Here is a 15,907-nt window from a genome sequence, read left to right as displayed (position 1 = left end):
ATCCCAGGGAATATTCCTGTCCACAGTTATGTAGCACATCTCAGGTGACAGTAACTCCCATATCTCCTTTGACCCTCACAACAACCTGCACTGCAAGTGGGCAGGGCAGGGATTTTCATCCCCATTTCACAGATGGGAAACCTCGAACCTCAGAGAAATGAAGTGCCTTCCCAAGTACACACAGCTAGTAGAGTTGAGATTCAGGACCCAGGGCTCCACAGGCAAGCAGGAATCCAAAGCTAATAATCCCCTCTTAGTGTTTTAACTTAGAGCGAGGCCTCTTGTGGGAGGGTTTAGGCCTCCCTCTCTGTGTTCCTCAGAGAGTCCCTCACTTCCTCTAATACGGGCTGGAAAATGAGGATGTGTGCACTACCATGGCACAGCCTTCTGCAGCCTTATTCAGCATAGAGTAGCCACAGAATGTGGAGGTTCCATCAGAGACACAGAACAGTGAGCAAGCAGATGTTTCTTGGGATATCAGCCCTTGAGGCCCTGTTGCCCGTAAGGGGAGCCCAGTCTGCCTTCTGGGTCCTCAAGGTACAAAGGGGCCTTTCTGGGAGCCTTCACTTAAGGGCCTTTTCCTGCCCCCTTCTCAAGTTGTATTCTCTGGGGGTCCTTTACTTTATAATTTTATTTATTTATTTATTTTTCCCCCAAAGCCCCAGTGGATAGTTGTAGGTCATAGCTGCACATCCTTCTAGTTGCTGTATGTGGGACGTGGCCTCAGCATGGCCAGAGAAGTGGTGCGTTGGTGCGCGCCCGGGATCCGAACGTGGGCCGCCAGCAGCGGAGTGCGCGCACTTAACCGCTAAGCCACGGGGCCGGCCCGGTCCTTTACTTTAGATGCTCACTTATTTATCCATTCAACACTTAATGAGTGCCTACTGCTGTGATTCGTTTTACGTTCAAGGCACATTTCCAAACGGTAGAATTTTGGCCACACACTTGAAGAGACTTCATTGCATGTACAGTGATAGTATTCTTTCCTTGATCACAATTCAGCTCTAGGATAATATACAGAAACTTGCCACTTTCCCTTTCATACTCACAAGGTAAAGTTCTTGCAGGTTCAAACAATAACAATAGTAATAGCAGCAGCAGTAGCTAATATTTGCATACTTTTCTAATGTGCCAGACACTGTTCTAAACACGTGAATTAAATTATTTTATCTTCCAGCAACCCTAGAGATATGTATTGCTATCCTCATTTTACAGATGAGATACACTGAAGCATGAAGAACTTAAGACACTTCCCGAAGGTTATGTCACACAGCTAGTTCAGTGGCAGAATGGAAGGCATTTTAACTTTAGAGGTTACTCTCTTGCCCATGTTACATGGCCTTTCACATGGGAGTAAACATTCAGGCTTTGGCTCCTGCTTGATGGAAGGCCCTACTCACAGCAGCAGGTTGTACCCCTCTCTACACCATGTCATATGACCCACTCAGCTCTGGGTTGTGCTTAAAGATAGCACCATGTAAGCTCAGTTAGAACAAAAAGGTTTTGTACGCTGATGAAAATTTGGCCATGCACCTGGAAGATTCAAGGTACACTGTTTGTTGTGTCTTGGCACACTGATTAAGAGCTGCTCATCTGCCCCAGCCAGTCACAGTCTTGGGTGTACAGTGGCATTCAAGAATGAATCTGATGTCCATCTTGCTCTCAAGAAACTCCCTAAAAGGAGAAAGAAGACTGCTGTGTAAATAGCCATGATACAGGACTGAAAATTAGAAATACCAAAAAGAAAAGATACAGCATGCCTCCCCTCCCTGGCTGGTTTCCTCACATCCTCTACTATGGGGAGAGAGGGTCCAGGAATACTAGCTTCTTCAGGAGTGTACCCTCTTCTCAGACCCCCAGGCCTCAGGAAGGTTGTTGAGTCCCCAATAAGCCTAGATCATCTTCCCTTTCAGGATACAGCATGACCTAGAGCACATGACTGAGGTAAATCACCTCGTCCTTGGCCTCCTTACCCTCTTCTCTCTTTCTCGAGAGAAGCAAAAAGGAAAAAGATTAGGATAGTTTTTGTAAGTTAGTCTAACAGCAAAGTCTGAAAGAAATCAGGCTAAAGGGCTTGAAAGAAACGAAATAAACTCTATTCTTTGTTTGCTTTGGTTTTATCGAGGTTGACAGGGATGGGTGAGAGTGGCTTAGAACTGTGCTACTCAAAGTGTAGCCCATTGAATGGATGCCATTTCGCAAATTGTTGCTGGTTTGTGCAAAGCATAGAAATTGAGGGCCGGCCCCGTGGCTTAGCGGTTAAGTGCGCGCGCTCCGCTGCTGGCGGCCCGGGTGTGCACCGACACACTGCTTCTCCGGCCACGCTGAGGCCGCGTCCCACATACAGCAACTAGATGGATGTGCAACTGTGACATACAACTATCTACTGGGGCTTTGGGGGGAAAAATAAATAAATAAAATCTTAAAAAAAAAAAAAATTGAGCGTAAGTGCTTAGAAACTTTTATAGTAATTTGACATTTTTATTATATTTTGCAAATGTATTTGTCGTTAATGGATTAGAAGGTTAAAAAGCAAAACCGACAAAAAACTAGTCCTTGAGAAGTTTTGAGAAGTACTGGCTTATTTAGTGTGACAAAGTGAAAAAGAGCTTCAGTCTTTTTGTTTGTAAAATGAGATTAATAATACCTACCTCAAATTGTTGTTTTGGGAATTACGTGATGATAAATAGTATTTTGGGATACTTAATATGTGTCTGCCACTGTGCATTGTATATGTGTTGCCTTATTTAATCCTCACCACAACTCTGAAATAAGTTTTATCATCCCTATTTTTCTGAGACTTGGATAGGTTCAGAGACTTGCCAGAAGTCAAACCTGTAGTAAGTGTGTAGATGGGATTTGAATGGGAGCTGGCACACTTAACTACTATGCCATGTTCTGCATAAAGACCCTGGCACACAGGAGGGCTCCCTGTCACTCCCCTTTCTCTACTTCAGAGAGAAGTAGCTGCTTTCTCATTCCATCACTGGCCCTAATTTATTTTGTGACCTTGGACAAGTCACTTCTTTAGACCTTAATTATCTCATCTACCCTCACAGTGGCAGGGACTATGTTTTTTATTCATCTTTGGCTCCCCAGCATTTAGCTGGACAGGGCTTGGCATATAATGGGTATTGAGTACTGAGGCATTCGATTACACTAGATGATCTCTAAGCGTCCTTTCAGTCTCTACTTTCTCTGAACATTCTAGGTACTTTATACTCTTTGCTCCTTCCTGAGCATCATATTCCCTACTTACTCGACCTGGCAGCATGACCTTATTTCCTCATGTGTGTTTGTCTTAGGCAGTCTTGATCCTGGGTACTTTGAGACAGCCCACATGGTGCCCATATTTTTACTCATTTGTGAAATGTGTCTAGGATAAACCCACCAGGGATAACACAAATAAGGAGTGAAAGGCGCTGGCTTACAGAGTCAGATGCTCTTACCCAGTGGGGCCTGGGCCTAGGGCAGCTTTGCTGGCAGTCCTGCCAGGCCTGAGTAATGGCTGCAGCCTGGAGCAGGGTTTTCCGTGAGCTCCATCGGGGTCTCCAGTAATTGGAACATGGCACCTTCCGACTCGTAATGGATGGCAGAACGAGAGGGGCATTTGTCATTGCCTGACTTCCCTGTGGGAAAGAGGCTTATGAGTCACAGCTGACAAGCCTTTGATGACTTTTAAACTTCATTTACAGAAGAGAATAGCTATAATCAACCAACAGCAAGTAGTGAGTACGCTTGCCACATTATCACTGTGAGGAGCCGGCCCCTTACGTCGTGGGAAGGGGTGGGGGCCTTCCCCCAGACTCACAGCAAGTGCTTATTGGCTTTCGGACTTAAGAGTATGCCCTCAGCAAGGCCCCATGAGTTTATGCCCAAAGGATCAGAAAGTGTTAGAAGCTGCCCACCTGGCTGGTACAGGGCACACTTAGCACAAAGCCATTCTGGGCCAAGGTGAAGAGCACCAGCTCTGGTCTCAGACAGACTGGTCTTAGCTCTGCCATTTCTTGGCTTGTGTAGGACTAAGTTCCAACCCTTAGTTTTCTCGTCTATGAAATGGGCACAGTACATACCATCATCCACCTCATAGCACAAGACTTATAGCAGTTCCTGGCACGTAATAAGTGCTCAGTAAGTGTTGGTAATGATTGTTATAATCAGACGATTAATCCTGGAAGGGCCCTTTGTGGTCACATGCTCCAAAACCCAAGGTCATGTGGCACATCAGCAGCAAAGCCAGGACCAGTGTTCCTACTGGGGAGAGTGTCAGTGGGAGCAATCTAGTGGAGTGGGAAGAGCACAGGATTTAGAACCAGAGAAGCTTGGGGTCTTTTTATCCTAATCATGCCGCCTTAATGTAACTGTGGACAAATTATTTAAGCTCTCTCTGGGCCTCAGTTTCTTCATCTGTAGAATGAAGATGATACTACTGCTTATTTCATTAGGTTGTGATCAGGATTATGAGAGATTATGCCTATAAGACTTCCAGCACAGTGCCTGGTATAAAGTTGCCAAATATTAAATTGTGTGTTCCCTTTTTGTTCTCCTTCATGACAATAATTAATATGCAACTATCAAGGTAAGAGGAGACAGCACTGAAGAAATTCTCCTATTTCAAACTTTTGTTTCCAGCCCTACCCTGCGTATACTTGCAAGAGGAAGGGCAGAATAGGGGGAGCAAAGAGGAGAAGCGGCATGTTTTATACATTGTTCCTGCAGTTCCTCCTGCCGGGCGTAGCCCCTCCCTATGTCACCACCCAATGAGAATTCGTCTTACACATGCTCTCTTTTAGTAGAGCCTTCTATAATGTTCGTACCCCTTCTCTGATAGCCCAGACTGCTTTGCTTGGGCTGCTTCTCAGGCAGTGGACTCCAGCCCAGGGCATGTGTGCTTTGTGGCCATGGTGAATGTCGCCTGCTGGACTGGGAGTTCCTTGAGATCAGGTACCAGACCAGTTGCTGGATGAATGAATGAATGAAAGATTCATTTGTTAATTAACATCTGGCCCATAGTTAACCCAGTGAGTATTTGGATATCCATAATTATGATTGAATTGGTAGGTAGGTGTTTGGATGACTAATTTTGGCAAAAATAAAGAGATTGACAATCATTTGTAGGTCCCTAACTCTAACTCGGTGTTGGAGATTGTTGGCCGAAGGTTGCACCTACCCACCCCTTTTTGCCTTTCCCCCCATAGCTATAAGTGTTGCCTGTCACAAATGCTAAGCCTTAGCCTTAGTCACAGTCAGGGGTAGAGTTAGGGTACAAGATGCAGTGACGGTGGCATATATACCCCGACCACACTGTGTGGAGAGATGACTGAGGCCTCAGCTCTGCTTTCTGTTTCTGCTTTGGAGTCTCCCCTGAAGGCCTACTAGATGCCGATACCAATGTTATAGTATAGGACCAGAGACCTATAGTATAGCTGAGGGGAGAGTCAGTGGCTCAGCAAGGCCTGGAACTCCTCCCACCCAGTGTTCTTTCTTCTCCCAGCCCCATACAGTAGAGATTTGACAGGCATGGGGATGTGGGCACCTTTATGAAGTTTCTGTATTTGGTTCCTATAGATACTAGAACAAGGGAGAGAGCATGCACAGTCCCCCTACCCTGACTCCCTTATTCTTTGGTGAAGTGGGGAGCGCTAGGAGACAAGATGGGTAAAGAACATCAGGGCTGGAATGTGTAGGATCTGGAGTGCCAGGCTAGATTAATCTGTTTTCATAGGGTATGGGGCATTTGAGTTTCTTACGTAAATACCTACTGTTCCCAGCCAGCATACTGGGCACTTGACACCCATTATCTCTAACCCTTACCCTAATCCTGGGAGGTTGGTATAGTTTGCATTTTGCAGTTGAGGAGTCTGAGGCCCGGTGAGGTCAAGGGACATGTCCAGGGTTACATCTCATAAGTGGTAGGGCTGGGATTGGAACTCACTCCTATCTGACTCCAGAGCCTGTGCTCTTTCTGCTATTTCGTGTGCATTTTTCCTTTGTTTTTAGGAAACAGGTTCCTGGAGAGAGGGCTTTCTTAAAAAGCCAATAGAGGACAAGGCCCATGAGCACTATTTCCCAACATCGCCACAGTGCCAGCACAGAGGATAATACTCAAGAAATATTTGTTCAATGAGTGAAGGGGATAGGAGTTGGGTAATAATAGAAATAGGTATAATCCCCTATTTTTTTATAGTATGTTGCAGATGCAACAGAACGCTTTCATATCGATTACCCTATTTGATTTTTATATTAGATCTGATGTTTTCAGAATAAAGATGATAAGGCTCAGAAAAATTACATGACTTGTTGCAGATCACATGACTAGGAACAGCAGAGCCAGGGGCCAAGCTTCCTGGGCATGTAGCCTGTACCCCTTACACTCTTACCCATCCCAAGAGCCCTCAGTGTTCAGCATGCTGGGAACTGGGATTTCTCAGGGGAGTGGGAATGGTCAGGAACTAAAGAGCACTCCTTGGGAAATTACTCCTGTCTGGCCAGTAATGATCATTTGGGCAATGCTAATGAGCCGGGCCTGGCGAGCTTAATGAGATCAATAGATGTTCTGTCATCCCTGGCCGCCTAGTAAGCAGGCGCCTCTGGACCAAGCAGGCCCTGGGCACTGATCAGTCTAAATGCTTGACTTTCTTGGGAAATAGCCTCCCCATCACTGATAGCTATTTTCCTTCAAAACCACCCAGATGTCCCCAGGGTTATCTAAGGGCAGAGAGGTCTGGCCACAGGCTGGTGTAACCGCCCCCCCCCCCCCACCAGGCTGGAGAATAAGGCCAGAGATGTCCAGCAGGCCCGGTCCAGACAGAGGCTCTAAATAGCACTGGGGCAGCATCAGGACCAAGAGCAGCAGCTCCTCTTTTGAAATGAGCATTTCAAGAAGAAGAGATCCAGTGCTGGGAGGATTTACAGAGTTGGGGGAGTGAATGTTCCAAAGGCTGAGTTTCTCAGAGGTCAGGCTGAAGACTAGACTTGATCCTAATAGGCAAGATTGGGAGGGCGTGACATGGCTGAATCGGAGGTTTAGGACAGTTGTTGAGACAGTGGCATGTAGAATGTCGAACAAGAATCCTGGATTCAAGTCCCCTAGCTACCCACATCGCTAGCTGGATGACCTTAAGTAAATCACTTATCTTTACTGATCCTCAGCTTTTTCAAGTATAAAATGGGACTAAGAATGTCAGAATCAAGGATGTAAACCGGCTTTGTTCACTAAAATTCTGTGCAAATGTGAGGCATTGTAGTAGAAACGGGGAAAGCACGACGACCAAGGAGAGAGTGTGACTGGTTCAGGGTGACATATTCTCACCGTGGGAATCAGTACCCAAGGCATCTGTCTTCATAGATTTTTGGAGTCAAACAGACCTGGGTTTCAGTTTCGGCTGTGCTCTATTAACTAGTTACTTTGCCTCTGTGAGCCTCCGGTTCCCTATCTAAAATACCTCCCCATAGGGCTGTTTGGAGGATCAAATAAGGTGAGGTATGTAAAGTCTCTGACACATCTTTAGCACTTGATAATTATATGCTATTCTTATTGTGATGGCCCTCTGAGGGGTCTCATTTATGCAAAGTTCAGGAGTGCAGGTGCCTTTTAGGGCTTTTCCACCTTTACAAGGCCCTGTCACGTCATCATATGTTGAGGCTTGGCTCTTGTCTTCCAAAATACAGCTTCCATCTGAAATGTTTCAACTGGGAGAAATTATTTGTTTTTGCCCAATTTCCTCTGTTCTTATTAGCCTGGGGAAGCAAGCCCATCTCTTTGAGCTGTAAATTGCATTTCAAAGCCTGCATCCCTGGTGGGTTTTAATTAGCTTCAGGGCTCAGCTTTTTTTTTTTTTGTGAGGAAGATCAGCCCTGAGCTAACAGCCATGCCAATCCTGTTTTTGCTGAGGAAGACTGGCCCTGCCCATGCCCATCTTCCTCCACTTCATGTGGGACGCCGCCATAGCATGGCCTGATAAGTGGTGCCTCGGTGCACTCCCGGGATCTGAGCCTGGGCCACCAGCAGCGGAGTGCGCGCACTTAACCACTACGCCACGGGGCCGGCCCCAAGAGCCCAGCTTTTATGCAGCAATTGTTTCTCTAGCAGGTAAAGGTGAAGATGCTTACTTGGGAGCCAGTCCTCAGTTTTCTCAAATGTTGTTCTGTCTAGACTGTCACTGCCCAGCTCTTCACTGTCCTGGGGGCTTGTCTTTCACTAGCCCAAAAGGAAAAAGGGAATATAAGAACCCTGGACTTAGAGTCAGAGAACCCATGGGGTTCTTGGCCCTGCTACTCACTGGCTGTGGCATCCTGGCCAAGCCCATTCCCCTCTGTTCCTCAAAGTGAGGGCATAGAAGCTCCGTGCTCACATAAGGTCCCTGCTGATAGGACATTGCAGAAGTCTCTGGGAACAAGTCTGGTTCTCTCTCCCCCTCCCCCACTTCCCCTCCTCCCACCACCAAGAACAGTCAGTCACTCTGCCCATGTCTCCTTAGCTCATTGCTAAGCATGGGGCCTCTGGGGACTGCAGACACCTTGCTCTCAATTACACAGCTGATCTGTGAGGTGGAGCTTGGCCCGGCGGGGGGGAAATAGTTTATCAAGTCAAGCAGCTTCTGCTGAATAGGATGTCAGTATTTTCTAGGGCTCCCACTCTAAGCTAGGGGGAAGCTTGGAAGAGCCAAGAAAGAATTACACGGGGAGGATTGAGTTGGGGATGGTTGGTCTGTGGAGGTGAGTGTTTGGGTCAGAGACTAGAAAAAGGTCCCAGGGTCCTCAGCCCCCAGCAGTTCTCTCCACTTAAGGCAGGGCCACAGCCTTAAGTGAGAAGGCTTCTCACCATCACCACTTTCTGGAACATTGTCCTTACCACTTCGTCCCTGACATTTCTTGAGCACTTACTGTGCTCCAGGCCTTGTCAGGCCTGCCTCTAACATTTGCAGGGCAGAGCAAGAGTACAGATGGAAACCTACATATCATATGTCTAAATATTTGAAGCTTATAAGTGAAGTTAACAAATTGTTATGTCCATAACAACCTGGAAGACCATGTCTGAATCTCAAGTTGTGGACTCTGGGCTTCTGTACCTGAACCTAGTAGTTACAGGTGAGCTAGTCTAGGCACACTTCCTTTTCGTTTCCTACCCTTAACTCCATCCCCGACTTTGGGGAGCTTCATGGACATCTGTGTACACACTCAAGCTTTTCCATACCCCCACAGATACCTATCTCCTGAGGCTTAGGGAGTACAAACAGCAGCAGCACAGCCTGCCCTCCAAGGAGTGTGCAGGCCTTGAAAGTAGATTGGGGGCTGTTTAGATGGGGAGTACAAGGGTTGAGTGCCTGGAGCATGCTTCGGGTGGACATTTCTCTTTGGCTCTGCAGATTCCTCACCCAGAGCGGCACGTGCATATGCTTCCCAAGTCTTTTCTCTACAGATCAGAAAACTGACCTTCATGTGACATGGCTTCTGGCTGCCTGTCCTTGGCATCATTCAGAATGTGCTCGAGTCTGACCTTGACCCTCATCTAGAATGAGGCCACAAATGGCAAATTCTACTAACAGAGAAGTTCAACTAGTCAAAGTAATTATTAGATCTTGTAAAGAGCTTTACATTTTGCAAAGTCCTTTTGGGTACATTGTCCCAAGCCCCAGGTGATGAGAGAAAAGACTAGGTAGGGCCAAACCCAAAGAACTTTGCTCACCAGCCAAGGAGTAAGTACTGATCCCACTATAGCACAGGTGTTCAGCAAATGCTTCCTGCTCAGTGGTGTTATAGGCTCCTGGCAGAGGTCTGAGGGAACCTACCAACTGTCATGTCCCTGCCAGATCAGTGGCAGAGCCAGCAATCACCAACAGATTTCTAAACCATCATCCTCCCTTCTCTTCTTTCTATCTCGGTCCACACCCCAGGCCTGGTTAGTTCCCTCCAGCCAAAGCAGGGGGCATCTCCCTGGGCCAAAACTTCTTGGCTTTGAGCTGAACCAACCAGGAGAGAGTTATCTGATGTCCACAGAGGAGCCCCACAAACTTCTTGTATACCCATGGCTGGACAAAGAATTAACCTTTGAATGGCTTGTCATCCAGATAGGAGAGGGATTGTCAGAGAGAACTGTGAGGAATGGGGAGCCCAAGGGAACCCACATATGTTGAGCATGTCCTGCTGCACGTGGACATGTGTGTTAGGTGTTTTCATGGGTAATCTCTTGTGTCCCTCACTGCTTAATAAATGTTGATTGAGTGTGAAGGCAAACTGAGTAACAAAAAAGAGTCTGTCCTTTCCAGGCTAGTTCCAAAGCTGGCACCAGCTCCTCCATCAGTAGCAGTGCCCTCTCAGCCCCCTTCCTTTACAGACTAGGATGGTGCATACTTGACCCCATTAATTCCATGGAGCTTACTGCAAGCCCATCCTAGGAGCAAGGTCTTCCCCAGAATCATTCTCAGGTCCAGCCTATGGTTCCCTTGCAAACAGTGCCATCTGCTGGTCACAACATGCCATCTTCCAGGCTGGGAGGATTGAGGAGAAAAGGGTCTCTTTCTCTCATGGGACAAAAGATACAGATTTCCCAGCTTATACTCAGCTCTTCTCTAATTCACTGAAAAGAAGCCCCCTCTGCCCAAAAATATTAGGTAAATAGGCAAGTGTTTACGGTTAGTCTAAGCTGACAGGAGTTTTTATATATACTGCTTGGGGTCTTTAGCACCTTCTGAAATAGCTCTAGGGTGGGATATTGGGATAGGAGTGCTACAAAAGGGAGTTAACACCAATCCGTGCCAGTGAGCAGAAGACTGGGCCAGGAAGTGTAAATGCCAAGGCATAACGTTAGGCATTTCCTACTGAAATTGAGCCTCCTTTTCCCTTTCCTTGTGGAGCCTGTGTCCAGATGTAACCTGTTCAGGGATGGGGGTAGGAGAGATTTGTACAGCCCTTTTGGGTAAAAGACATTTCTAGAGTGTAGAGAGCAAAGAGTAGGTATAGTATCATCTCTAAGCACAGAGAACAAAATTTGAATGGGTAAGTATAAAAATGGGTAACTCTAAAAAATTAATTTATTAAAAACAATTCTCAGATAAATATGTTGACTTACTATAGTATTTAAATTAGCTTTAGCTCTGGGAAGGAAAGTGATAAAGTTGAAAGAAATGGGCTTTAGGGACCAACTGACCTGGGTTTGAATGCCCATTCCTGGCAAGTTAATGAACTTGTTGGCGTCTCTTTCTGGTAAAATATGGATGGTAATAATAATACTCATGGGGTCTTGGGATTATTCAATATTGCATGCCACCCTTAGCCCACAGTGAGTGCTCAGTGAGTCTTATTTAGCTCATCTTTTTCTAAATGGCTGGTATCAATAAAGATAGCTATAGCTCGGTCCACGTCTGGATCAGACTGAGCAATTTTCATAATGTGGTATTGTTCTAGAGCAAACAGTACTTGCAGTTACCATGTGACCTGTTTGCTGTGGCTCTATATTGAAGGAAGAGAAGAAAAGCTGTGGAAGGTCTTAAGATTTAGCTTCTGCATGGGGTAACGTCTGAGATGAGCATTAAAGGAGGAGCGAGTTTAGAACAATTGGAGTCAAGCAGACCAGGGTTCAAGTCCCAGCTCTGCCATTCACTAGCATTGCAACCTCTTAATGTGCATGTCCTTTCTTGTAAAATGTCCTGGTTCTGCTTATCATGTTGTACCAAATGAGGGATCGTATGTAAAGCACCTGGCATGAGGTCAGCAGCCAGTAAGATGAGCAAAAATGGGGAGGCTGGATGCTATAGGGGTGTATGTGTGGGAAGGCACAAGGCAATCCAATTTAGCCAGGATGTGGGCTATGGACAGCCCTGGAGCCCAACCCAGGGATCCAGCCTCACAGTGGCTCTCTCTCTTCAGGTGGCCACCATGTCTTTGAAGATCCAGACAAGCAATGTAACCAACAAGAATGACCCCAAGTCCATCAACTCTCGAGTCTTCATTGGAAACCTCAACACAGCTGTGGTGAAGAAGTCAGATGTGGAGACCATCTTCTCCAAGTATGGCCGTGTGGCCGGCTGTTCTGTGCACAAGGGCTATGCCTTTGTTCAGTACGCTAACGAACGCCATGCCCGGGCAGCTGTCCTGGGAGAGAATGGGCGGGTGCTGGCTGGGCAGACCCTGGGTAAGTGTCTCTTCCCGGCCCTACTCCTGGTATTCTGAGCAGTGCCGGCCTTCACTCTCCAGCTCCCCTCTTAGCCCCTTTTCTGTTTCCCCTGCCACTACCCACTACCCCAGTCTGAGATGTTATAACTTAAATACAGTATAACTTACGATGGTATGACTTATGATTTTTAAATTTTGCACTTTACAATGGTGTGAAAGTGATACGCATTCGGTAGAAACTGTACTTTGAATTTTGATCTTTTCCCGGGCTAGCAATATGTGGTACTATATTCTCGTGTCACGCTGGGCAGCAGCAGTGACCCACAGCTTCCAGTCAACCACGCGATCATGAGAGTAAACAACGGATACGTTTTACAACCATTCTGCACCCATGCAGCCATTCTGGTTTTCACTTTCAGTAGAGTATTCAATAAATTACACGAGATATTCAACACTTTATTATAAAATAGGCTTTGCGTTAGATGATTTTGCCCAACTGTAGGCTGATGTAAGTGTTCTGAGCACGTTCATGGTAGGCTAAGCTAAGCTATGGTGTTTGGTAGGTTAGATATATCAAATGTATTTTTGACTTACAATATTTTCAACTTATGATGCGTTTGTTGACATTTTCAATTTTCAATAAATATTTTCAACTTTATCAGGATGTAACCCCATCATAAGTCAAAGAATATCTGTAGTTATGTTATATTTGTTATAGATTAAGTAGTTATAAAATCAGTGCCTGTAGGGGAGAGTTTTAGAAGCTTCTGGAAAACACTTCTGTCCTGTCCCTGCTTTCACAGTGACTCTTGACAAGCCTTATGGTTCCAGTTAAAATGCAGATTCCCCAGAGAAAGGGAACAGAGTGGACTAGCACAGCCTATTACATTGGGCTACAGATGGCCTAGGTTAGAACCCTTTCTGGGAGCCATGAGGAGGGGCTGGGAGCACGAGGTGAAGCAGGTGCCCTTGGCCTTGGTGTTATATACGTGTGTTGTAGCTATGCTGGTGCACTACATTGGAGCCTGTATAGTGTTTGTGCATGTGCACATACTTCTGTGTATATGCGATTATTTGAGAAGGGATATCTATATATGTATTCTTGAATATGTGGTATGTGGATGTAAGTGAACATGTGGAGAATATGTGGACACATACCTTAGAATATATATATATGGAGAGAGAGAGAGAGAGAGAGTGTGTGTGTGTGTGTGTGTGTGTGTGTGTGTGTGTGTCAGTGTCAGAATATACTTGAATGTGTAAGCAGATATGCATATGTTTATTTACCAAATATTTATTAAGATCATATGCTAAGCACTGCTCTAGGCATAAAGATGTTCAGGTAGAATGTTTATGTGAAATGGCTCATTTGCATATGGGTGGTTTTGTATATGATGTTGGAGTCAAGTCTGAGTGTACTTGAGAGTTTATCTGTTATCTGTGTATGTGACCATGTTACCTGGATATGTGAACGTGTTTGTGAGGGTGTGTCTCATTGTGTGTACTTGAGAATGCATGTATGTGTGGTGTACATGGCATGTGTATGAGAGGGATATGTTTGTGAGCATGGATGCATGTGTCTAAATGTATATGAATATGTAAATAGGCATGTCCATGTGATGTGTGGGTATGAGTCTAACGCTTAAAGACCTCTGTTGGCAGTATTAGTGAGTAGGGTCAGTATGTACATCGTGTAAGCACATAAATTGCTGAGCACATGCATGGGAGTGATATGTGTATGGGCACGCTGCTGTCCCGCCAGCATTTGACTCTGCCTCCTCCCTCCACACAGACATCAACATGGCTGGAGAGCCCAAGCCCAACAGACCCAAGGGGTTGAAGAGAGCAGCATCTGCCATATACAGGTGTGGTGCTCTGTCTTGTCTTTTTGTGTGTGTCTGGGTGGGATTCGTCCCTCGTTCCACAGAGGGAGTGAACACTGGTGGTGACAGTGTGCCCAGCATAAGATCTGGGGAGGCATTTGGAGATGAGGACCTGTGGAGAGTGGGCTGAGTGGCCGTCCCTAAGCCCTGGCCCTCTCCCCTTTGTTTCCCCAGTGGCTACAGCTTTGACTATGATTACTACCGGGACGACTTCTACGACAGGTGAGCAGGGGAGGGGCGTGCCCAGGCATGTAACAGCCAAGCTGGAAGGGTCCTGAGAAATTGCTGGTGCAGCTCACTCCGTTCTCCAAGTGGGAACCGAAGCCCTGAGGTGTGGACAGGCATCTGCCCAAGGCTGCTGCACAAGTTGGTGGCAGAGCTAGGACTAGGGTCCAGTTCTGCAGGTGCCCAGGCCAGAGCTCCTCCCATGCCATACTGTCTCCCACTGTCTGACAGCCCTTCCTCCTCCTAATCCTGGGATGTGGGACTTGATGGAACTGGACAGCCAAGGGACATAAGAATGTAGCAAGTTGGAATACAAAACAGGGTACAGGGCTGGGTGCAGGGAGTTTGAGCCCTCATGCTTCTGCTGTTCAGTCTCCTTCCCTCTCTGGGGTGCCCAGCCAACTGGAAGGATCCTCAGAGTTTAGTCTGAGCCTCTTGGCCTTATATTTATAGCCAAGAGGCCAGAGGTCCTTTGGAGATCTGAATTAGTCCCTGGTAGGCTGTGGCCCACCCTCCACCCTCAAGCTTACCCACACCCTACCCTTGAGGCTGTGGGCTCCCCTCCATGACACCAGCCACATTCTTGAGTGGAAATCATGGTGGGTTGGGCCATGGTGGGCCCAAACTTCTCCTCCCTGCCTCCTGCTTGGCCTGACCCAGGCTGTCCAGGAAGAACAGAACCTCTCTGAGCCTTGGTTTTCTCACCTATAAATGGTTTCAGGAAATAGTGCAGTGTAGTAGAAAGTGCCCTAGCCTGGGAGTCAGAAGACCTGGGTGCTAATCTCAGCTCTGCCACTGAATGGATTGTGTGACTTTGGGCAAATTCCCTCCCTATCTATGAAATGGGCTTGCACCAAGTGATCCCTCAGGGCTCTTCCAGCTCTGGGATTCTGTGGTTCAGTGATTCTGACCAAGGCCAGAGCCGCCCCCTCCCCTTGGGGGCAGAAATGCAGGGTCCGGGACTGGGTCCATTACCAGAGACTCTCCATTTCCGGCCATCACTTCCCTAGGGCAGGGCCTCTCTGAACGAAGGAGTGCCAAGGCATGGGACATTGAGTTCTGGCTGTCATCAGGAAAGTGATCCCACAGTGTACCCCTGAGGCTGCTGCAGAAAGGTAGTAGCAGCAGTTGTGATGGGAGAGACCCCGGCTCAGCCTACTGAGCTGTTGCCTGATCAGCAGGAAAAGAAGCCATCCTGGAGAGGGCTGGGTAGTGGTGTTGGGGGGCAGCATACAGTCTGGGAGCCCAGGGGTCTGATTGAGCTGCCTAACATTGATACTTGCGGGGCCTTGTGCCTTCCACCTCTGAAGTGGAATAAGAAGGTTGCAGTGATTAAGGGGGCCCAGAATGAGGAAAGGGGCTTGGACTCCAGCCTCATGCTTCTGAAGTCATAGGCCCCTGAGTTGAAGGTCTTGGTTCCTTGGCCTTTCGCCTATCACGCCTTCTAACGTGTGTTTTTCACCAAGTTCTCTCATGCTCTACCGTCATAGCAGCGTTGAGGGGGAGCACAGAATGTCAGGTAGCCATTCTCATTAGGCAAATGGGAAAACTGAGGCTCAGGCAGGCTTAGGGATTGGCCCCGACTCCCATACCTCTCTGTGCTCAGTCGGGAATTTGTGCTGCTTTAGGGAGATTTGCAAACTGTGACCAGAGATTGGGGTGGCAGTTGACTGAGCAGAAGCCAA

At 47.0% G+C, this 15,907-nt stretch overlaps 1 protein-coding gene across 6 annotated transcripts in view; it reads left to right on the top strand.

Annotated features, from left to right (window-relative positions):
• The window catches only part of RALY (RALY heterogeneous nuclear ribonucleoprotein), a 78,299-nt gene that overhangs the window by 57,413 nt on the left and 4,979 nt on the right, over window positions 1-15,907 (top strand). For 4 of the 6 annotated variants that reach the window (XM_058562888.1, XM_058562886.1, XM_058562887.1 and 1 more), the window contains 3 exons: window positions 11,869-12,133; window positions 13,907-13,979; window positions 14,172-14,219. In XM_058562888.1, the coding sequence (XP_058418871.1) occupies window positions 11,878-12,133; window positions 13,907-13,979; window positions 14,172-14,219 (377 nt within the window). In that variant the 5' untranslated portion in view covers window positions 11,869-11,877. The remainder of the gene's footprint in view (window positions 1-11,868; window positions 12,134-13,906; window positions 13,980-14,171; window positions 14,220-15,907) is intronic. The other 2 variants (XM_058562890.1, XM_058562891.1) reach the window with 1 other exon arrangement.

This window comes from Diceros bicornis, chromosome 19 (assembly GCF_020826845.1).
Source record: "Diceros bicornis minor isolate mBicDic1 chromosome 19, mDicBic1.mat.cur, whole genome shotgun sequence".
Taxonomy (NCBI): Eukaryota; Metazoa; Chordata; class Mammalia; order Perissodactyla; family Rhinocerotidae; genus Diceros; species Diceros bicornis.
This window is presented reverse-complemented; position numbering and strand designations above follow the sequence as displayed.